At 49.5% G+C, this 23,531-nt stretch overlaps 1 protein-coding gene across 2 annotated transcripts in view; it reads left to right on the top strand.

Annotated features, from left to right (window-relative positions):
• Mapkapk3 (MAPK activated protein kinase 3) overlaps positions 1-19,450 on the top strand; it is a 33,242-nt gene extending 13,792 nt beyond the window's left edge. For both annotated transcript variants that reach the window (XM_048416891.3, XM_048416892.3), the window contains exons 3-11: positions 10,523-10,662; positions 12,021-12,085; positions 12,545-12,624; positions 14,331-14,454; positions 15,605-15,680; positions 16,000-16,124; positions 17,029-17,114; positions 17,385-17,465; positions 18,118-19,450. In XM_048416891.3, the coding sequence (XP_048272848.1) occupies positions 10,523-10,662; positions 12,021-12,085; positions 12,545-12,624; positions 14,331-14,454; positions 15,605-15,680; positions 16,000-16,124; positions 17,029-17,114; positions 17,385-17,465; positions 18,118-18,270 (930 nt within the window). In that variant the 3' untranslated portion in view covers positions 18,271-19,450. The remainder of the gene's footprint in view (positions 1-10,522; positions 10,663-12,020; positions 12,086-12,544; positions 12,625-14,330; positions 14,455-15,604; positions 15,681-15,999; positions 16,125-17,028; positions 17,115-17,384; positions 17,466-18,117) is intronic.
• The last annotated feature ends 4,081 nt before the right edge of the window (positions 19,451-23,531 follow it).

Below are 23,531 nucleotides of genomic sequence, written 5' to 3'. Positions count from 1 at the left end.
CGGTCAGTTTTGTTCTCTTTTTCTGGCAGCATTTCTCTTCCATCCCCAGTCCACCAGATCTGGCCCTTCTGCCTTTATTTCTAGGTTGTCTAGAACTGGCAGGAAGGAGACAAACTGAGGCCATCAAAATTTAATAAATTGGAGAAGTCTGTGTTCGGAGACTTGCTGACATTAAAATGTGCCTTGGCTCTGCTGTCAGCTGGGCATCTTGGGGAGGTTGGGGTTTGGCGCTGCAGCTGCTCCCCTTCTCCCAGAACTCTGGTGAATAGTGGGCAGAGAGGTTCTAGCCTGTGGATTCTGGCCTTGATCTGGAAGGGGAGCAGTCATTTGGGAGCCCTCTGTACTCCTGGGTTTCCTTGCAGGGTAGTCTTCCCCATCTGCTCTGCAGGGGTACAGTCCCTGAAAGAAGGGAGAAGAGAGGGAGCCAAGGGCAGTTTCTCAGAGCTGACTTCCTTATCACACATTGCAGTGACTCATACAGCCCCCAAATCCTGGAGGACAGAGTGTCTGTGACAGCATTCCCTGCCAAATTTTGGGCCTGGCGCCAAGGTAGGGCCAGTAAATGTTTGTGGGATCTGGGAATGGACAGGCCTTGCTAGGGAAGAGAGCTGAATCTGGGATCCCAGGGACTTCTTAGACACGGAGGTGGCCTGATGCAAATCACATGACTACAAGAAGCCACAGAACCTCTGAGCCACAGTCTCCTCAGCTGAAAATGGTGGGTAACAGTGCAGCTGTTGAAGGGCAAGAGCTACTGGGTATAGCATACCTAGGACAGGGCATGGGATCTGCAAATGTCTGCCACTGTTGACATATCTACCAAACCTGGTCTGGACCCAGGAGTATGGGACCCAGGTCTAGGAAGGACTGGCTAGCCCCTCCAGCTTATTTTTTCCCTAGTTGATGTTGTGGGAATATTGCCCCCTCAACCTCACAGCTGTGGAAAGAAGGTAAAACCTCTCTTCATTTCTCTCCCCCTATGTATGTGTATATTTAGAAGCCAATAGCTCTGGGTTCAAGTGTTTCCTCATTTGATGGTGTGACTTTGGGTAGGTCACTTAACCTCAGAGAGAGCCAGTTTCCCCATAGGTAAGAGGGTGTTGCTAGTTCTTCTCCGGATACATGTGCGAAGTGTGGGATGTGTCAGCATAAGCATGGGCTGTGTACCAGGGAAGAACAATTGCTTTGAAAGGCGGTACTCATGTTGACCCGAAACCATTCTTCCCTGGGCATCCAGCTCGGGCCTGGGCATTCAGGGGTCATTGGTATCAGCTGACCTCCCTGGAACTTTGTATCCGAGGAGGAGAAGGTAAATGACCAGGGTGCGACAGAGGACAAGCTGTGGTTGGAACTTAATGAAGTGCAGTCTGATCTGGCATGAGGCCAGCTAATCCATGGCTGCAGAATTGGTTCCATTAGCTCTCTTAATGAGCTACAAAAGCTGGGAAAATGAGTGTGAGAAAATAATGGCACATGTCTGTGGCTCTAATTTGAAACTGTGACTAAGAAGTTAGATTTGACATCACTACCAGTTCCCTAAATAGCACTGGTACTCTTGAGGATACGGCCTCGGAGAGCACTGGGGGGGGGGGGGGCGGATAGGGAAGTTGTAATGACTTTGGTTTTATAAGGTCCATGCTTAAAGAAGCTCTTGTCAAGCTAGTGAGGTGGCTTAACACGTAAAAGTTCTTGCCACCAAGCATTTTTTGATTCCCCAGTACCCACATGATGGAAGGGGAGAATTAACTCCAGCAAGGTGTCCTCTGACCTCTTCCACATGCCTACTGTGGCACACACGATCCCATAAACACACACATGCACACAAGCTAAAGTAAATTAGTATTAAAAGTAAGAAACCCTTGCCTCTGTACCCTGAACTGACTGGGATGATGTTTGCCCTCAGATCAGAGGCGGAGGCTCTGCTTTATGCTGTCAGCAAACAGAAACAGCCAGATGGGCACACCGGCAGGTGGGGGCCGAGGGCGAGTGTATTCACAACCCCGCAGAGTGCAAGGCAGGGTGGTCTCATACATAGGTTGGAACCAGATGTGGTGGTGCATACCTGTATGTCAGTACTCGGAAGGCCAAAATGAAGGATCCAGGCTGAGTTCAAGGCCAGCCTGGGCTTCACAGTGAGCTCTTATATATAAACAAAAAGGCTAAAAAGAGTCCCTCTATTCCAATGGTGTCTTTTATAAAGAGAGAGTAGCGCTTGTGGGAGTCACAGTCCCCAATCACTGTAGAATTAGGAGTCATAATGGACCTTGGAGATGGCTGAGTTTACAAACTCTTGTCAAGGAGGATGTGTGGCAGGGCTTAATTTGTTGTCTTTTGTTTTTTTTTTTTTTTTTTAAGTAACACAATATTAGATTCATTATGGCATTCTCTCTCTCTGTGTTGCTCTCTCTCTCTCTCTCTCTCTCTTTCTTTTATTCTTTCTTCTTGGTTTTTCTGAGACAGAGTTTCTCTGTAGCCTTGGCTGCACTGGAACTCACTCCATAGACCATGCTGACTTTGAACTCACAGAGATCTGCCTGCCTCTGCCTTCTGAGTGCTGGGATTAAAGGTGTGCACCACTATGCCCAGTTCGTTATGATGTTTTCTTTCTTTGTATTTTTTTTCCCTTCTAAGACAAGGTTTCTCTGTGTAGCCCTAGCTGTTCTGGAACTCACTCTGTAGACCAGACTGGCCTTGAACTCAGAGAGCTGCCTGCTAGCTGCTAAGATTAAAGGCATGTGCCACCACCAATTGGCATCATGATGGCATGTTCAAACATAATTTGTTTTCATTGCTCCTCTTTCTCCCTCTTTTTCTACATTCTTCCCTTCCCCCTGCCACACCCAGTAGCCTCTTCCACATCACATGAGTCCTGTTACCCTCGGAGACCTCCTCTCCCCTAAAATGCCTGTCCCTTTACCCCTCCAACGAACCACTTTCCAGGTGTAGTGCTTTTGCTTATCCATAGGCTCCCCTGTGAGAATGTGGGACTCCCACAGAGAGCACAGTCCTCTAACACTGTGTTTGGGTCTTCTGCCTGTTTGACACTGAGCATGCACAACCCTAATTCATCAACAGTAGAGAATGCAGTGCTTCAGCTTCCTGTCTGCCTTGGCCGGAGGCCAGGATGAACCCGCATAGGTGAGTGGGAAGGTGTTGAGGGGATATTCTAGTCCTTGGCACTTGTCTCCTCTCTGTCCTCTGGCAAACAAAGCTTGAATCCCAAGAAAATAAAGGGTCTGGTTATCTTGGAACTTGGTGCAAGGTTCACCAACCTAATTCAGTCTTTATGGGGGAATCCATATTAAACATGTCCCTTTGTGTCTTCTGCAGAACTATTGCTGAAGATGTTGCTGGAACGTTTTGCCTGTTGCCTTTCATATAAATTGCTTTTAGAGTTTGGTCTCTTGTAAAAACTGTAGTGCTTACTTGGTTTGTTTCTTTGCCAAGACTACCAGGAAGCTCAGAATTAAAATTTGTCTTTGTTTATACTTAAAAACTTAAATAGGTCTCTGGTAATTTTGTCTTTTCATTCTAGAGACAACTAGAAGCTTTTGTTTTACTTGACTTCTCTTGTGCTTTGGAATTATATAATGCCTGAAATCTTGTGCCATGGAGGGGATATATGGGGATAACGGGTTTGGTGTTTCTGTGGTTCCTCTGTGGAAACCCCTCATGTTCTGTGTTATCCTGCCGTGGAGCTGGGACCTCAGTGGTCTAAATGGAAGGTGTCTAATAGAAGTTTCCAGGCTCTGTCTTGGGCAAGACTGTCATAAGTTTGAGTTGTGGCGGCAAGACCATCATTCTTTCTTGAGACCCTCCTTGTGGCCAATTCTCTTCAAGTCACTGTGGAGAAACCGAAGCTGTCGTAAGAATTAATGGATAGATGGATGAATCTCACTCTCTGAGAGTTCAAAGTCAGCATCATAGAGACTGGAGATGCATGCATACCCAATTACCCAATCCCCACCCTACCTCATACTTTCTGTATACCATGCATATACCCCTTCCCATGCACTTTGTCATGCATACACACACCTACATGTCTATACATACATATACCTCCAAGTGCTTATCCACCTGTTCACAGATTTATTTCGAATTTAGTTTCCTGAGTCTAGTGTAAGCCGTGACTTTCCAAATGGTGGCCTTCCTCTCATCTCCCCTTAGATGCCCTCTCAAAACTCAGTTCCCTTCCTCTCCCAGCCTCCACAGTGAGACTGGAGGCCCCAGGGCAATGACTTCATCTTCCTGAGCCTCTTTCTCCCTCATCTGCAAATTGAGGCTAATGGTTCCCACCCTGCTTGCCTCACAGGGCGGCACCAAGCATTCCCAGGAGATAAAGGACAGCAGTGTGTTTTGTAAACAGCAAATTGTTTTCCAAACAAACAAATACTACTGCTGTGTTCTTAGCCCTGAAACTCAAGAATCCCCTGTCCCTGGGTTTGGGTGGGAGTGGGTAGAATTTGGAGGTGGGGGAGCATGCTTTCCTGAGACCCAGTTTTACCTGGGGCTGCCAGAAGGGCACCAGCAAGTCACTGGCTTGCTAGGGTCTGGCCATCTGGCTGCCAGTTCAGAAAGCAGGAGGGAGAATTTGGCAAAGGAAAGTGAGAGGAGAAGGCAAGGTGGAAACCGCTGCTCGAAAGGCTTAGGCTAGAGACGTGTTCAAGGACATGCCACCTCAAAATCAGTGCTTCGCTGAGTTTCACTGGGGTCCAGACTTCAGCTATAGCCAGGACCCCTGACTCTTCGGAAGGAAACCTTATAGTGTATGTACACAGATGTCCCACTGTGTGTAGATGTTTGTGTCTTTTGGGGACTAGCTACAGTCATGGAGTTACCCAGATGTCATTGCTGGCACTCCCCTGCCCTGCTTTGATGGACCCCTGAGGAGCCCAGGAAGCAGGAGGCGTAGGACTGAACCGGGGAGGGGCGGAGTTCCTATTGGTTTGTCATAAATTCATTCCCTACTCTGAGTGGACTCCAGTGTGTGGTTATGGAGCCCCTCCTTGTGGGGCCGTAGCAGTGACAACAATAGGAACTTGCAAATAGGTCTTGTCCAAAGGTTCCCTTTGTTACTAAGGCTTGCAGGAAAATTGAAGAAACAGAGGCCCAGATACGGTGCGAGAGAGACCTTAGTAGGTCCCGTAGCAGGTGAGGAGCGTGGGTGGGAAATAGCATATGCCATGCAAAGAAAGCTTGAGTATGGAGTTTATTTAAAGGGAGGGTATTGGGAGGAAGAGAGAGATAGAGAGAGAGAGAGAGAGAGAGAGAGAGAGAGAGAGAGAGAGAGAGAGAGAGAGATTGAGATTGGGAGTAGGGGGAGCTCTTTTTAAAGGGGCTTTTTTGCAACTGCACACAGTGCCATGGCAAAGGGATGCCGGTGCCCAAGGTGCAGGGCCAAATTGGATACTAACACTAAGCACATACTAAGAATAGATTCTGGGCCTCCTATCTCTGAGTCTGTGTTATTCTCATGCTCGGGGATGCTGTTTAAAAAGGCATCATGTATGGCTGGAGAGATGGCTCAGTGGTTGAGCACTGGCTGTTCTTCCAGAGGTTCTGAGTTCAATTCCCAGCAACCACATGGTGGCTCACAACCATCTGTAATGAGATCCGGTGCCCTCTTCTGGTGTGCAGGCAGAACACTGTATACATAATCAATAAATCTTTAAGAAAAAGAAGGATCATGTAGAGTCATGTACCTGCATGAATGAAGTCAACATGCCATGGGGACTAGCGTAAGTTTTCCTGGGTCCCTGGAAGAGGGAGTAAAGTCTGGTTCACTGGGGAGAATGGAGAAGGTATGTACAGAAGGTTTTAGGGTATCATGCCTGTCCTTTGTGGAGCCTGCCTCTTGTTCTTATCATGTTCCCATGATGCACTGTCAGAGTTTTCTCCTGTCATCCCTCCTTTGTGGAGTAATCACCTAATTTACAAGTAATATCAGAGACAAGACCGACCACACAGACCCTGCTCTGTGGGCTCACAGTTTGACTACGGAGGCAGAAGGATGTTGGCCTTGGGAGAGATTGCAAGAACAGTCTTGTGATCAGGGACTAGTTACTTCCTCTCTTTGTGCTCCAGTTTCTTATCTAAGAAATAATGATGACAATGTATTCTCCCAATATTTGTAACGTGTTCTGAACCAAACCAGGCACGCTGAAAGTACAGTGTCTGTGTATATTTGTTTAAGGGGTGATCAAAGGAACAAGCTAATTGTAGGCTGTGAGCATTGTGGCATGGGAGGTAAAAAAGGGCTATGACGTCGGAGCTTTCTGGGGAGCTGGGAATGTTTTCTATCTCGATGGGGGTGTGGTTGCCAGGGTGTGTGGGATTGTCTAAACTCAATGAACCAGACCTGTGAGACCTGTACATTTTAGTGACTGTAAATTATGCTCCACAAATAAACAAACCGAAACTGTATAGGCAGAAAGAGAAAAACAAAGGGAGGAAGGAGTTCTTTTTTAGGAAGGATGGCCAGGAGGGCTTCTGGATGGAGGTAACATTCAGGGGCATCTTGGAGGAGGAGAAGGCTCTAGGTGTGGGAGAAGAAGGTGAGGAAACAGCTTTTCTAAGATTTGGAGGCTGACAAGGTAGTTCAGTTGGTAGAGTACTTGATTCCTAACACTTCATAAACCAGGTGTGGTGGCACGTGTCTGTAATTCCAACTCTCAAGAGGTAGAGGCAGGAGGATCAGGAGATCAAGGTCATTCTTGGCTAAATAGTGAGTTCAAAACCAGCCTGGGCTCTATGAGACTTTGTCTCAAAGGAAAAAAAAAAAGGAAAAGAAAGAAAGAAACGAAAGCCTGACAGTGGTGGCACATACCTTTAATCCCAGCATTCAGGAGGTAAAAGCAAGTGGATCTCTGATTTCGAGGCCACCCTAGTCTACAGAGTTCCAGGACAGCCAGGGCCACACAGAGAAACCCTGTCTCGAAAAACAAAAACCAAACAAAAACAGAAACAAAACCAAAAACAGATTTATGGGTTCAGAGAGATGGCTCAGTGAGTTTAAACCACTTCCGGCACAGTGTGGGTGCCTGAATTGGGAATCCCCAGGACTCACGTCAAAGGTGGATTTGGCAGAACGTGTCTGTAACCGCAGTCTGGGTGGGACTGAGATTACAGATCCTAGGGACTCCCTGGCCAGCCAATCTAGCTGAAACAGGGAACATCAGATTCTTGAGAGACCCTGCCTCAAAATAAATAAATAAATAAATAAATAATTAGGTGATAGAACTGGAAAGATGACTCAGTGGTGAAGAGCGCCCACGTGGCAACTCACTGTCGGTAATTCCAGCCCCAGGGAATCTGATACCATCTTCTGGTTTCCTTGGGTACCAGGCTCGCATGTGGTGCACATACATGTATGTAAGCAAACACTCTTACACATAAAATAAAAAAATATTTTTTTTAAAGTGGAGAGGAAGTGTGATGTTGCCGGGCAGTGTTGGTGCATGCCTTTAATCCCAGCATTTGGGAGGCAGAGGCAGGCAGATCTCTGAGTTTGAAACCAGCCTGGTTTACAGAGCAAGTTCGAGGTTGGCCAAGACCTGTCTGGGGAAGGGGGGTGGAGAAGAATAGAAGAAGATACTCATTGTAGAGCTCTGACCTTCACATGTTCATGAACAGGCAAGTGCACCCATACATACCCATACACTTACGTACAACACACACATACACGCACACAGACTGGAGGCTATGCTGAGAGACAAATCAAGATGGCAGATGTGACAGTCCAGATTTCTTGGCAGCTGGGCCTAAGTGGTTCCAGGTTCAGGATTCTGACCCATGTAGTCTCACCTGCAGAGAGAAGAGAGGAAATATTTGTTGTTCTACTGGGAACAGCCATTGTCCCATGCCTGTGCCTTTTCTCAGGGCCTTGGTACTGAATGACTGTTTACATGAGAAGTAGGGTAGGGGCCTCACAGGGCTTCCTCTCAGATCTCCTCCACCTGTTCCTCCCTATCAGGCCCAGCTCTGAGTTTCTGTGGCTCCTCTGTGGCCACTCTCTTCCCTTGCCCCTCTCTTCTTCCAACCTTTGCCTTCCTCCTTTCTTTTGTTTAGGGGCCCAGTGTTTCTTTTGAGGGCCAGTTAGGAAACCCCAGTTCACCTGCCTTGCTTTTGCTCGGCACCTGCTCCCAACCTGGCTTTTCAGCAGTAGAGTGCAGTCTGCTGGCCTGGACGAACTGTTTAAGGGCCCAGAGGTGGGTGATGAAGACAAGTCTGGGTGCTGGGGTGGAGGGTGTTTATCTAGAGGGCCCGTGGAAAGAAGATCTGTGTCCGTGGATGGAGAAGAGGAAGGGCAGCTGACCCTGCTGGATGCATTCCAATGGCGAGCGTGGGGTTTCTGAGGAGAGGACTTGGGGGGGAATGAATGACAGGGAGGCAGAGTGAGGAGGGGGTCTAGAACCAGTCTGGAAGGCCTGACAGACAGGTCAGACAGGTCAGCCTGGGGAGTGGGAAGGCTGGCTCACCTGGGGGCCTGTGACTGAGAATGAGGGCATTGTAACCACCCAGGACACAGTGGAGGTGGGCTGCTGTGGCGATTGCGAGTCTGAGACAAAAGCCCCCAGCTCTGACATCAAGAAACCAGTGCTCCAATGTGGATCTCAATGGTATTCTGAGAGGCCAGGCTCCATGGTATCCAGAAGTGGCCGTGGCCCACAACTGTTCCAAACACATCTACCCTGGCAGGGTAACAGAGGAGGGAACTCAGAACTGACAGAGGGGCTTTCTTAGCCCTGGCTCCCTGTATTCCCAGGGTGAAACAGAAGTAAACCCCTCCAGAACTGGAGGAACAGCCAAAGGGCAGAAGATTCCAGAAACTACTGCTTTCCTCTCCCCTCCCTGGGACACTGTCCTATCTTTATCTGGAGAGCTTGGTTCTACAGCTGTCTGAACTGCGCCCTTTGTAAAGTGGCTCTCACCCATTTGGGGAAGACTAAGTTCAGTCTAGGTTCCTCTAGGTGCTGAGCAGGGCAGAGATGATCGGAGTGCTCATCCTCAGCCTTCCTCAAATAAGGAAATAAAAACTGGTCGTTGGATGAGCAAGGCTGCTGGGGGTGGCTTGTCACTACCGTCCCTATTCTGGGCCCTCTCCACTTGTAAGCTGACTTTTTTCCCAACTCCCCCAGGCTCTCTCACTCCCAGGATTTGCTCATTTCCGATGATCAGTCTTCTGGAAGGCGGCCATAGCCCAAGGCTGTTAACCTGAGCAAGATTCCTGACACTCGCCCATCTCCTGCCCGCTCTACTGAGCGGAGTCTGGTGGGGGTGACTATGTTATTACTACATTTTACAGGGCTGTGGGCAGTGGCTTGGAGCTGTGCATGCTTATTTAAGGCCACAGTAAGTACTGGATGAATTCAATCCTAAAACTACATCCAACCCCACGCAGTTGTCACTTTCCTCTGTTGGAGTCCTCCCTGCCCCGAGTCGATCCCTGCATTATAACCTGGGGTCTGTAGGCTTGGGATGAGGGTGCGCTCGCCTTCACCTGGCTCCAGCTCTCCAGCATCGTCCCCTTGCTCTGCACAGATCGCAGGGAGGCTACAGAGTTATGTTGAAAACCAGAGGTCATGGCCAAACAGCTAATTGTATCTTATTTATTTTATTTTAGTGAGTGCATGGCATGTGTGCGTGTGTGTGTGTGTGTGTGTGTGTGTGTGTACTTAGAGGTCAACTTACAGGAATTAATTCTTCCCTTACACCACGTGGGTCCCAGGGATCAAACTTAGGTCACCAGGCTTGGTAACAGGCACTTTTACCCACAGCCATCTCACCAGCTCCAAGCAACTCATTTTAGAAGCACTTTTCTTGATAGTGACAGTTTTCTTCCTGCACCCACTCCTGGAGAATGTGATGTCTTAATTACTTACCTTTGCTCCTATGGGAATACGGCTATGACTCCCTCCACTCAGGGTCAGGTCCCAGGGGGATAGACGGATGGACACAGGCCTCCATGCCTCCTCAGACAGTCTCTGACTATATGGTTCCAGCATCTTCTCTGTGTGCTGAGTTTTCCCTTTTGCCTTTCTCTAGCACCCCCACATCTCCATAGAGATGCTGGATGAGGAACATGAGGAGTCACCAAGGGCCTGGCATATGCAGATCCCAATCAGCCTGGATAACTGGGCAACCCCGTTATCAATTGTAAAACTGAGGCTCAAAAGCTATGTGGTCCCTGGCCTGCGGCCTCATGTCTCACGTGTTTCACCACAAACCTTGTTCAATTCATTTGCTTCCCCTGAAGAGAGAAGTAGGAACTTTTCTGACCTCTGAACTCTAGCCTGTCACCCACCTCCCAGCAGTGTCTCCCACCTCTGGACCCATTGGCTGAGCTGCTTGTGCCCCTTAAGTTCAGAGGCTCACTGGACCATAAAGCAGGGAAAGCTGAATTTGAATTTTCATTCTGCCCCTCACAGATAAATCTCTGGTGCTTTGGCAGGTTCCAGGCCTCTTTGAGCAAAGGGAGGGTGGGGGATATGAGCCTGATGCCCTTGGTGCCTCCTTCCCACAGCTCCTGTATGACAGCCCCAAGGCCCGGCAGGAGGTGGACCACCACTGGCAGGCCTCGGGCGGCCCCCACATCGTACGCATCCTGGACGTGTATGAGAACATGCACCATGGCAAGCGCTGCCTCCTCATCGTCATGGAATGGTAGGCAGGTGCCCTCCCTACCTTTGAACCCCTCTGGTGTTCTTGTGACCCCAGGGCTACCACAATCTGAGGACCTTCTTCTTCAGACAGCAGCTCTGAGTGGCACTTCAGCTCTTGAGGAGTCGAGGAGCAGACAGTCACAGGCCTTGGATCTGTAGAGCTGGCCGCCAGGGCATTTCCACAAGGGCAGGAAAAATACATCCTCAGTTCTCTGTTGCCTTCCTGGACAGGACTTCCGCTCTGCGAGGAGTTGTCAGAGAAGGCTGCCAAGCCCTGACTGTGTGGGCAGGGAGCTTTGGAAAGGAGCAGGATACACACAGCTCCTTGACTTTCTCCTTTCTATGGGACTTGTCCTATTGGATGCTGGGTGATGAGGCGTGGGGAAAGGAGCCATGGGCCTCCTCCACCCTGGCCTTGTGCCATCAGCACTGGGGTACAACCTTAGCCTTCCTCAGACCCTGTGCCCCCTGTCTGGGTTCTTTTTGTCTGCCTTTCAAGTCTCCCCTCCCTCCATAAGTTAGTTAGCTGTTCAGATTTGGGGTTTAGACCCTGGCTCAGCCACCCACTAGCTGTGGGATTGTGGGTACCTGCTAAGCTTTCTGGATCTCTGTAACTCAGACATTAAATGTGGAGGAAGAGCGTCATGAGGTGTTCACCCCGAGCTTGACTCTGTTCCAAGCTCTCCCTGTATATCACCCAGTCAATCTTCATGACTCCTGGAGGTTGGTGTTATTATTCTCTTTTAACAAAAGAGGTAGCTGAGGGAAAGAAGGCGACCAGGGTTCTGTAGCGATGTGCACAGAGGGTGGAACTCAGGGCATAGCACACATCAAGCACGCGGAGAACAATGGGCCATGACGATGGCAACTGATGTCTCATTATGCATCTGGGGAAATACCTTTGGATAGGGTTGGGGGTGTCCAAGGTCTCACAGCCAAACAGAGCCAGCCCCACAGGGAGCATGGGAGTTTCCTGGCAAGGATCTAGGCAAGGATCCCACCTTTTCTTAGTTCCAAAAGTTCAGATCAGGGCTGGAGAGATGGCTCAGTGGTTGAGAGCACTGCCTGCTCTTCCAAAGGTCCTGAGTTCAATTCCCAGCAACCACATGGTGACTCACAACCATCTGAAATGAGATCTGATGCCCTCTTCTGGCCTGTAGGCAGACACACAGACAGAATATTGTATACATAATAAATAAATAAAAGTTCAGATCAACCTACCCAAGTTGACAGCCCACCATCTTGCGGGTTCTCTAGGGCACACAGACCTAGGCCTCTGATCCAGGGCAGAGCGAGCTGAATAAGACGTGCAGAGAGAGAACAGGTACTCACTTCTTCATTTTTCTGCCTGTCTTGCAGCATGGAAGGTGGTGAGTTGTTCAGCCGTATTCAGGAGCGTGGTGACCAGGCTTTCACTGAGAGAGGTTTGTGTGGGCCCTGGGACCAGTGAGGAGTTAGTGTGGGAAGGGCCATACTGGAGTTGCTATGAGATAACTGGGCAAGGCCTGCCCCTCGCTGAGCATCAGGATTCACAGAAGAACTAAAGACAATAAGACGGAATGTCCCATCCCCTCAAGGGGTTCGTTCTTTGAATCTGTAACTTTGTAGATGGACTACCTATGGTCTTGAGGTGGAGAACTCAGAGGCTTTTGGTGCCGGCCCCCGGCCCCCAGTGGAGTTAGTGTAGGCCTGAGGAAAGAGGCCTGGGTGAGCTCAGAACACCCTTGGAGGAAATTTGTCTGGGTGGGTAGCTAGGATGAAAGACCTGTCTGGCTTACAGGACTGCCATCTAGCGCTGGCTTACCAGACCATGCTGAAGAGAGATTATGGATAGGTGACCTTTAACTGACATCGTGTCCCCCTTCCTCTCGTGATGCCCGCAGAGGCTGCAGAGATAATGCGGGACATTGGCACTGCCATCCAGTTCCTGCACAGCCGGAACATCGCCCACCGAGATGTCAAGGTGAGCTGCCAGAATTCAGCCTGCAGGACGGCTCCCAGCACTCACTGAATTCCTTGCCTCAGCTTCCCCGCGCTCGACTATTCTCCTCTCCTCCCATTGTACAGCAAGCACACTCATTCTGCTCTTGCCAGATGGACCTCCTTGTTTTCTTCAAACACTGGGTAATCCCAATAGTAATGAGAATAACTGCCTACTTCCAGCCAGTAGGCCCCAACAAGGTTCTCTTTATACATATGTATATAATTTTATTTTATTTTATTTGCATACCAATCCTAGTCCCCCCCTCCCTCATCTCTTTTAATGCTCACCTGGCTCTGTGGGATGGGGCCATTACCCACTTTACAGACTAGCAAACTGAGGCTCTTTGAAATATTAACTGTCTTGCCTTAGGCTGTGAAGTTGCTGCAAGGGGATTCATTCTTTTGTTCACTTGTTCAGCAAGAAATTTTATGACCATCAATGTGCCAGACCTTTGAGAGGGGGCTGCCTTATAGTGTCTTATAGGATCTTCTATGAAGTCACAGATAGCGTTTAAACAAATTGGGCTACCAAACAACTGCCTTTAGCTAGAAGCCATTTTCTTACTATTTGAGGAAGGACTCCAGGTGGTCCCAGGGCTGGGCCTGCTGGCCTTCCCAGTGATCAGGCTTGAAACATAGGAAGCACAATGCTCCAAATTTTCTTTTCTGGGAAAACTGAGGTCTTCAGGGCAGCCCTCCATACACATAGCTATATGCTTGCACACACTTCAACATTTGTGTGTGAGCCACTATTAGCACCAGCCTGTTCCTTCTCGCCTTTGCTTGGCTTATTTCTTCCTAAGGCTGAACCTCGGAGCGTGGAGAGGCTAGCTGACGTGCCTCTCTGGTGAGGGCTGCCAACCCGTACAGTTACCCTTTGATTCAGGATACACTAGCAGCCAAAGCAGATCCACCTTCTAAATCCTTGCTTTATTTTAGAGTTTCCGTTTTCTTAAGGGAAGAAAAGTCTGCAGAGCAGAATATGCTAAATCGCGTCTCTGTTATTCCAATCCAAGGTCAGATTGCCTCAAACAGAACCTAGGAGACAGCTCCTACTGGATCCAAACTGGAGCACTGTTCTTCCACCCGAGTTTTGCTTGGGTGTCATCCCTCCTGCTCTTCAGCATAGGCCTGGATCCTACCTGTTCACTAAAAGCCAACTTTCAGGGCTGCCTCCTCCACGGAGCCCTGCTGGCTGTCCCCATCTGCCAGGCCCATCTGTGCTTTGCAACTAGCAAGATTTCTTCTGTGTAGCTCCTGCTCCCCTAAGCTACCTCAAGTGGACCTAGCCTGCTGGCTTTGTGGGCTTCCTTTAGGGTTGGGTGTGGGAATGCGCTTGGCGATGATACTGGCTCATGAGCTGTTTGCTTCCTACCTCAGCGTCTTTTCTGGCATTTCCTGGTATTCACACCAACTCAGGAACAGAAGTTTCTGCCTAGGGGCTTTCTGTAGCACCTGGTCATTCATGATCTTGGCTGAACACCTGCCTCACTTTTCTCTCTGTGAATGAAGGTATCACCTCCAATCCATATTATTGGTGTCCAAGGTTCAGATGTTTTCATAAAAGCAGAGATGGCTCATCATGTATTGGGATGGAGGCAGGGATTAAAGGTTACTTTGGGGCTCTGCCCTCACCCCCATGGTACCTTCCTCTATACCAATGCTTTCTTTCTCTTCCGGATGCAGCCTGAAAACCTCCTCTATACATCCAAGGAGAGAGATGCTGTGCTTAAGCTCACTGATTTTGGCTTTGCCAAGGAAACCACCCAAAATGCCCTGCAGACACCCTGTTACACTCCCTATTATGTGGGTGAGTCTTGTAGCCTGTGGCTTGCATCCCCCTTGCTGTATACTGCTGTAGACCAGGGCAGCCAGTGGGTTGTGGGAACCAAAGTGTTAAAGCCTGATGAGGAGGGAGGAGGGAGGAGGGAGGAGAGAGGAGGGAGCACTCTTGTCTGCATGGAGGCGGGTGACGTGGGGGGCCGGAGGCTGCAAAAATATTCTTCCAAACTTCAGCTTCTGCTTTTGAAAATAGATCCAGGAAAATTCTGGCTGTGGTCTGTGAGCTGAATGACATCACAGCAGCTCTAAATATATATGTGATAAAAGGCTGCCATCAGCTCGGGACGGAGCCCAACCGCGGTTGTTTTTCTCCGGTTTTCATCTTCATATTCAGAAAGTGGGCAGGCCTTTCTCCTATATTAGAGGGATACAGGGTACTAGTCATCTGCCTTGTGGGAAAGGGTCCCTTGAGCCAGGAATTGGGTGGGACTTGGGGGTGTCAACATACTTATGATTCCCGGGAAAGCTCCAGGCTTTTTTTTTTTTTTTTTTTGGCCTCCAAAATTGCCAAAAGCCCCCCGTAACAAGTGCCCCTTCCCTGAGAGTAGGGCAGTAACTGAAGCTTTTTCCCTGCTGGGAGGACAGCTAAGGGGTAGGAAACTCCAGAAATGGCCCCCTCTTTATCAGGGGGTATTCTGCAGGACTTTAATATTAAGTCTGACCTGCTGACCTCACTGCACTGATTGGAAAACCGAGGCCAATGGATGGGTATCCAAGCTGTCAATGGAACACAGAAGTCTGTGATCTAGACTGTGCATTCAGGGAGATGAGAGACACAACACAATGCCTCTGACAGACTGAGACCCTCTTGTCTGCGGCAGGGTCTCACCAAACTTGGGGCTGGCTTTCTTTCCTCCTCTCTCTTACTGAGTTGAGACTGAGGGGCCCTTAAGTAGCTAGGGGGCTGTCAGAGAGCAGTTTCTTTTTTCTGGGAGCTGTCTCTCTCCTCCCCCTACTTCACACACATGCTGCCTTCCCAGAAGGTGCCAGACGCCAGTCTGCTCTGTCCTACCTCCCAGCTTGGGTACCTGTTTCTCACCTTACCCAGGCTTAAGACTCCTTCCTAGTTCCCAAGACCCTGGGGGCTGAGAGATCTCCTATGCTCTCTGCTCTGGCAGCTCCTGAGGTCCTGGGTCCCGAGAAGTACGACAAGTCATGTGATATGTGGTCCCTGGGCGTCATCATGTACATCCTGTGAGTATCTGTCTTCCCCTGACCCACCCTATTCTACTTTTTCATGTCCCTTTAGTGCCATTCCGCTTCTCACCCCTTGTGTCCTTTGGGACAGGCCATCTTTGGTCAGGCCATCTTTTGTTTCTTGTGTCATGAGACATTCTTTGCGACTGCCTCACATCAAGGCTGATGGTACTCCTGGGATGTGTTCAAGAGGCCGCAGGGGCTGGTGTTATTGTTGTGGTGTCTGACTGCCTGTCTCCCTGCGAAAGGAGAGGACAGTTCTGCCTGACCCTTGTGCGCCCAACCCTTGTACCAAATGGCCTCTTCTCTTTCCCAGTTTGTGTGGATTCCCACCCTTCTACTCCAACACCGGACAGGCCATCTCTCCAGGGATGAAGAGAAGGATTCGCTTGGGCCAATATGGCTTCCCCAAGCCTGAGTGGTCAGAGGTCTCTGAAGATGGTGAGTGAGATTCTCTGCCTAACCTGGTCCCTTCAGCCTCCGTTTTGGGAGATATCCCTTTGGCTGTCAAACTGACCTGTGTTTAAATCCTAGCTATGTGAACCTAGATAAGCCATCTGAACTTTTTAAGTCTCAGTCTTTCTTTCTTCCTTTCCTTTCCTTTCCTTTCCTTTCCTTTCCTTTCCTTTCCTTTCCTTTCCTTTCCTTTCCTTTCCTTTCCTTTCTTTCTTTCTTTCTTTCTTTCTTTCTTTCTTTCTTTCTTTCTTTCTCTCTCTCTTTCTTTCTTTCTTTCTTTCTTTCTGGTTTTTTGAGACAGGGTTTCTCTGTAGCTTTGGAGCCTGTTCTGGAACTAGCACTTGTAGACCAGGCTGGCCTTGAACTCACAGAGATCCACCTGCCTCTGCCTCCAGAGTGCTGGGATTAAAGGCGTGTGCCACCACCGCCCAGCTCAAGTCTCAGTTTCTATATCTGTCAAGTGGGATCAAAATTTGTCTCCCCAACCAGGTGTGGTGGCACACACCTTTAAATCCAGCATTTGAGAAGCAAAAGCAGGCAGATCTTTATAAATTCGTGTAGCGTTCCAGAACAGCCAGGGCTATATATATTTAGAGAGATCCCGTATCAAGGAAAATAAGAACGCTTCCCCAGGACCCTCTCTTATATATCCCTTGTTCATACTTTCCTTCCTAGGTAGCACAAACAATTCTGCCTTGTAATTATCTGTTGTTGCTTAACAAATTATCCTGAGTGCTTAGTGACCTCAAACGAGACACAATTGCTAGCTCACCATTTCTGATCATGAAGAATGTAGGAGTACTTATAGCCCTGTTGGACAGAGCTTTTGATTCATGTGGAAGGTTGTGGGACTGCAATTCACTGCTCCCCTCTTTTCTGGGTCCCCTAGCCAAGCAGCTAATCCGCCTGCTCCTGAAGACAGACCCCACAGAGAGGCTGACCATCATGCAGTTTATGAACCATCCTTGGATCAATGTGAGCATGGCCTTGGCCTGGAGTAGGGCTGGCAGGCTGGACGGTGGTAGCCCTAGAGGCCTGGGTACAGGGCTGGACTGGAGCCTTGCACAGTGATATATGGTAACACCCCACCTATAGCCTGGCTTTTCCACTCTTCCAGTTAGGCTCCTTCACCCCCTAAACCTCCATGTCCCCACCTGAGAAGGGGAGAAGGGTATGTGGTGGTGGTAACCTATGCTGTACCACACAGTTCCAGGCTCTGATCCATGGGTTTGGGCTTCCTTCTAGCAATCAATGGTGGTCCCACAGACCCCACTCCACACAGCCCGGGTGCTACAGGAAGACAAAGATCACTGGGATGATGTCAAGGTAGGTAGATTCTTTCTCAGTCTCTATGCATTCCTGGATGGCATCTCCTTAGGATCTGGATCCCCTGTGCCTAGAGGAGGTCAGCAACTGCCCCAGTGATCCAACCAGGGCAGGCCCCTGAGCAATGAGCTGCTACACTTTCCTATGTAGGGTGGTGCTCATGGGGCACTTTTAGTGAGAAGATTTTAGGCCAGGGCCTCCATAAAAGGATTTGGAGCCCAAGCATTGGCCAGAAACTTTCTTATGAAATTTGTGATAGGAATCAGCCTTGTTTTAGATGTAGTGAGGGTCAGATTTGTCCCTATGAGATAGCATTGTAGAGCATTGGGGTATCCAGGGTATAGTCTCAAAGCTTCAGGCTCTTGGGGACCTAAGGAAACGCCATTGTCTGCAGGTCTTGTGGTTCTGTGCAAATGCCATTGGTTCAGTTCTCTGTCCAAGTAGTCTTGGTGTGGACCCAGGGAGTCATCTGTTTCTTTTGTCTTTGTGAATAAGCTCAGTGTCCACCAGAAAACAGTTGTACGGAGGGTTATGTGTCCAAGGACGAGCACATAGTGGGCACTGGAGCAGTGATGTCATGGAGGGTGCTTCCCAGGCGTAAAAGTGAAGGCTTTTAATCAGCTCTTCTGTCTCCCATGCTAATGGTACACAGGAGGAGATGACCAGTGCCCTGGCCACCATGCGGGTAGACTATGACCAGGTGAAGATCAAGGACCTGAAGACCTCTAACAACCGGCTCCTCAACAAGCGGAGGAAAAAACAAGCAGGCAGCTCCTCAGCTTCACAAGGATGTAACAACCAGTAGCTCACGGGGGAGCCAGAGTGACAGACTGCAGTTGTTCTGAGGAGGCTCTGGCCAGGAAGGGCCGGAGCCATTTTTATAACAAAAGGATAATTTTGTTGTCTTAATGTGTCACATTGAACTTGAGGATAAAGATCTTGGCCCAAGAGTCCCAGCCTAAGCTCAGGCCCTAGAAAGCTTCTGGGCCCGGGGATGGGGAGCCTTCTGCTACAGCAGAAGCAACTTTGGCCACTGTGGCTTGAGTGAGGCCACAGGTCTTCTACTGTAGGACTTGGCCTTACTTCAAGCCACTGGGAGTTGTGGCAGACCTACTCTCTTTCTTCAGAGACATATCCTGCTGTGTGGGCAGATGGGTCTGGCCTTGAGAAAGGTATCTGACCATTGGTTGCTATGGTGACCAGAGGCCATGTTGCTGTCTATGAATACTGAACAAAGGAGGAAGGAAGGACAATCAGGAACCTACCTTCTTGGGAGGTTTGTTTCTCTCACACTGGCTGCCCCTCCCAGCCTCACTTCTGTTTGGTCTGCCAGAGGCTGTATAATTCAGCTTGGTTACTTCTCTGTAGCACTAGCCCACAGACCATCCACTAGAGTCCCTGAGGCTAAGCATCCCGTCACTGCCCCCTAATCCGAAAGGCAGCTTCTCATCTCAACTGAAGGTGTGCGTATGCGTGTTAGGGAGGTGGGTATCCTTAACCTTTTTCCATTTTGGAAAACATCACTGTGACGAAAGCCCCCACCTCTTCCCTCTCACCAGATCTCAGGTAGGAAGAAGTCCCTCTCTGCTGATGGCAAGGGCTACTCCGGGGATACTTTTGTGAAACAGAGTGCTTGGCTCCCTGCTTTCCAGGACCTCGTTTTCTACTGGAGATCAGACCCGAAATGATGATGGGCTGACAAGCCATGCTTATGAGGTCTGATCCCGGCTCTAGCATGAGTCAGATCGGAGAGGGTCCTTCTTGGCTGACCCCAGACTTAGCCAGCTCTGCCCTGCCATGTGCCAGGGTAGCCTCCAGGTGCTGAGTGTTTGATAGATGACCTGACAAGTGCCTGGCTCCCAGCCTTGTTCCTAGATCCTGGCCTTTCTCACAGGCTGGGAAACCTAGCTCATAGCAGCTAGGACCATACTGCTGGACTTTCTATCCAGATATTAATAAACATCTTTTTAACATTTTTCAGTGAATTCTGGGTTTCTTTTTGTGTACCTGGGTGGACACAAGTGGTCAAAGCGCAGCTTCACACCCCTACTAGTGACTTTATCCTGGCTGGAGAGGGCGCCTCTGGCCTGGTAAACACACCAGGCTGACTCCAGCACCTCTGCTTCATTCATTGTAGAAAGGTCAGAAGGACTGAGGGGTGGCAGCTGCCACATGCCTCCAGCTCTGTGCCGCCCCTGTGCACTGTATGTGTGACACCCACCCCCGGCCCTGTGTGTGCCAGAGTCTGCCCACAGTGGCCACCCCCAGCTGCGTGCCAGCCTGCTGAAGGGCGGGCAGAGTGCCTGCTGCAGCGCGGAGCTATTTTCAGAAGCTGCCAGGTTTCATTTGGCAGTGAGAATATTGGAGAGGGGAGGGGTGGTATGCTGGAAGACTGTCTTTTCACTACTCCAGCAAGAGAGCACCCTCACCCCTTGGGAGCCCTTGAGGGCAGCCTCAAGGGGCCCTCACTGTGGCATTTCAACCTCCAGCTTCAATCTTGAAACCTCCCAGTTTCCAAAGAACTCATCTGGCTCAGGCAGGGTTCGCTCCTCCTCAGCCGCCCCTCTTTCCTTAGGGCTTGGGGGAGGGTGCAGAGATGTTGGAAGGCAAGTGCTCCAGAGATAATCTGCTGCTTCCAGGCCTGCTGGCCTTGGACAGGTCTCTCAGCTTTCCTGACTTCTAGATCCTCTACTGAGAACTACCGATGAGGGTGCCCATCTCACGGTGTCAGCTAGGAGGTTGGGGTAGATACCATTTGTGCAATACTTTTAAGAGGGTGCCTGGTACATGGTGCAAACCTCGCCCCATTAACTACCCCAGTATCTAAATCCATTTAGAAGGAGAGAACCTAGAGGGAGGAGGAGGGGAGCTCAGTCCAGGCCATTTCTACCTTTGGGACTCTGCATCCAGAAACCAGATCTTCCATATTTATGGGATTTCACTTCCAGGGACTTGCTCTTCAGGTTAGCAACATGTGCTTTTGGGGCCTTTATTGCCGCTCTGGACTTCAAAGGAAGGTGATGAGGCTTTGAGGGTCCTCATAGAGCCTGTGGTTCAGGTTAACATTCTAGTGTACTGAGGCTGGGGCATGGCTAGGGCATGCTGGCCATGTAGGAAGGTACATATAGCACACGAGGTGTAGATGGATACTTTCTCTTGGCTGCTGAGTCCCCGCTATGCCTGAGACTTGTAGGTATGGGGCAGACAGCAGAAAAAGCCTCAGGTGGGGTTCTCACCTCATGGAGTTTGTACTAGGGAGGAGGCAGAGGATACCGGGTGACTAATAGGGGCTAGACATCTGCTGGTGGACACCCGCCAGACACTCACCTAAGTACTACACAAATGTGTACTATGGAATCATAGTCTTCATGTGGTCTAGGAGGAAAGGCAGTTTAAGCCAAAGAGAGAGTTGATTCAACCTGGAGGACAGGAAGGGCACCTCATATGTGCAGGGTTTAAGAGTAGAACAGCTGGGACACTCAGAGACAGGTAGAATGCCCTAGGGCTCTCTCTGTCTCCCTGGGGCTGGCCTTGATCCTCTGTTGTACCCACCTTCTCCATAGGTGAGACCACAGCTGCAGATGTCTTGGATGAGGTTCTCATCAGACCCAGTGTCTTCCTGCAGCCCCAAGGAAGGGTTGTTATTAGGCACACTTGGCCCATCACTGTCGCAAGGGAGGGAGCTTGCATCTCCTGTGACTCTTAGGGAAGAGGTGCTGTAGGGCAGTTAAGTTAAAGAAGAGGGTGGAAGGCTTATTCTCTCATCTGTCTCCTTGGCCACTTGCTTGATCCCATGAGATAGTCTGACTCAGTGACAAGCCCAGCCCAGGGCTCGGCCCCCTGATCTCTGGCATTCGGTGCAGTTCCCACAAGCCAGGACTGGGAGGTTGGGCCTCAGGTGGCTCCCTGTGAAATGAATGATGGAGAGTGACAATCCGATGGTAGGTATTAGATGAGCTAAGAAGCCAACCGGCCACACATTCACACGAGCTAATCTAAACACAAATATCTATTATACATAGTTACTGTGATAGCTTCTTTAGGAGCTGTTAGTGAAGAATTGCATAAGGTGTGTGTGTGTGTGTGTGCGTGAGAGAGAGAGAGAGAGAGAGAGAGAGAGAGAGAGAGAGAGATGTGTATGTGTGTGAGAGTTTTGTGTGTGTGTATGTGTTGTGTGTGTGAGAGAGATGCATATGTGTATGTGTGTGAGGTGTGTGTGTGCACGAGAGAGAGATGCGTGTGTGTGTGTGTGTGTGTCTGTGTCTGTGTATGAGTGAGTGCACTTGAAGGGGTTGGGGGGAGAGCACTGACTCTGTCCTCAGAACCTGAGGCTGGCTGGCTTCCAGCAGTCTGGCTCATTGCTATTCTATACCAGCCCCTCTCCGCCCTCACCCTCAATCCAGCCCCTCCACTGTAGCATCAGAATTGAGCCTCAAAGTGCAGCTTGCTGTAACCTCTGTAAGGGTTTCAGTGTTTTTTGGCCTCTTAAACTCTCCCTGGAAGGCATGAGGGTACAGTGAGAACTGTGCAGCTGTCTCCAGACCTGGTTGCCTTAGGTTGAGCCTCTGTAGCTCCCATGGATTCTCACAGCTGCCTTCAAACTCAGAAGGGTAAAATCCCTCCTTTTGTTCTATTTAGCAGCCAGCCTGCTTACCCTTTGGAGTAAAAATCAGTAGACAGGAAGCCCACCTCATACCCTATGTGTAGGATGGGGTTAGAACCAGACCTAAACTTTAATTTGTCTGAGGCTTTAGTCAAAAATATGCTCATTTTTGAGATTCCCTGTCAGTAAACTAAGATGTTGAGTAAGCAGGATCAGATTATTCCAGCAGTCTGGCAGACATGTTGCCAGCAGCTAATAGACTGGGAAGAATGCTCTTTGGTCTCAAGCAGGCCACGAGCTTTGCTAGGGCTTAGTTTTCTTACCTGTTAAACGGGAGAACGCCTTCACACAGCTGGCGGAGGACGATGGCTAGATGAACTCTCAAAGACCTTCATCACCAGCATCTGTTGCTCGGTGAGTCCAGTTCCCTGGCATTCTGCTAATTCTTCATCTATTTCCTCTGCCCCCCAAATTTAAGCTAACTCAAGGGAGCCAGTTTGGGGGGGGTTCAGGGAGTTAATGGCCAGTGGCCAGCAAGACATGTTTATTGGAGGTGTGAGGCCATCTACTGGTCAGCCAGGTAAGCGTTTTGTTGATACCTACTATGTGCCAGCACTTGGAAGAAGGTGTAACCACATCATGCTGAACAGTTTGTTTGCTGTGTACCTATTGTGTGCTGGGCTTTACCTGGGTCACTTAATTTAATTCTCATATTCTTATCTGATAGATGGAGTAACTGAGTCCCATGCTCTTAGCCTCTGTATACTCACCCCACCTCCATGCTACAGGAGGCCAGAGGAAGAAAATACTATGCTTGGTCTTGGCTGGAGACAATCACAGAAGGCCTCTGAGATGTAGTGACCACATGATCTCAAAGGATAAGCCAGATTTGGATGGAGAAATTAGGGAAAGGGCACTTCAGCTGGCAGATGCGGGCTAAGACAGGGCTCTTTAAGGGGAGAACAGAGACTGTGTCCGTTGAACAGTTGTAAGGCAAGGAGGCTCTCATTTCTTCATCTGTCCGTAAGAAATTAGGGTGGGGCCCTCAGGGTTAGGGGATACCTAGAAGCAGCTTCCTCCTCTTCATGCTCCTAGGGCACTCTCGTGTGTGCCATCTTTCCCGCCCCTCCCCCTCCCCGTCTCTCCTGGAGATACACCCACCTTTGATGACAGTTTGTCAAACAATCCATCCACCTCCTCTTGCTGCTGTGGCATTTCCAGTTCACTCCTGAGCTGGCTGTCAGAGTTGGAACCCGGTCTCGTCTATGTTGGACTCCCTGAACCCCCAGCATTTGGTGGAGGAGTCCTAGCTCCCTGCCTCACACCTCTGCTGCCAACAGAGCTATTTTATATACTGGGATTTCTCTTGAGATTTAAATTGAGCATGAATTTATGTGCTCTAAAAAAAGTTTATGGACCACTGAACTAGACATTATCAAAATACGTCTTGAATCCTGCGAGGC

The sequence above is a fragment of the Myodes glareolus genome, chromosome 4, assembly GCF_982192425.1.
Source record: "Myodes glareolus chromosome 4, mMyoGla1.1, whole genome shotgun sequence".
Classification (NCBI taxonomy): Eukaryota; Metazoa; Chordata; class Mammalia; order Rodentia; family Cricetidae; genus Myodes; species Myodes glareolus.
Note: the sequence above shows the minus strand (reverse complement) of the source record. Positions and strands in the feature narration are given on the sequence as shown.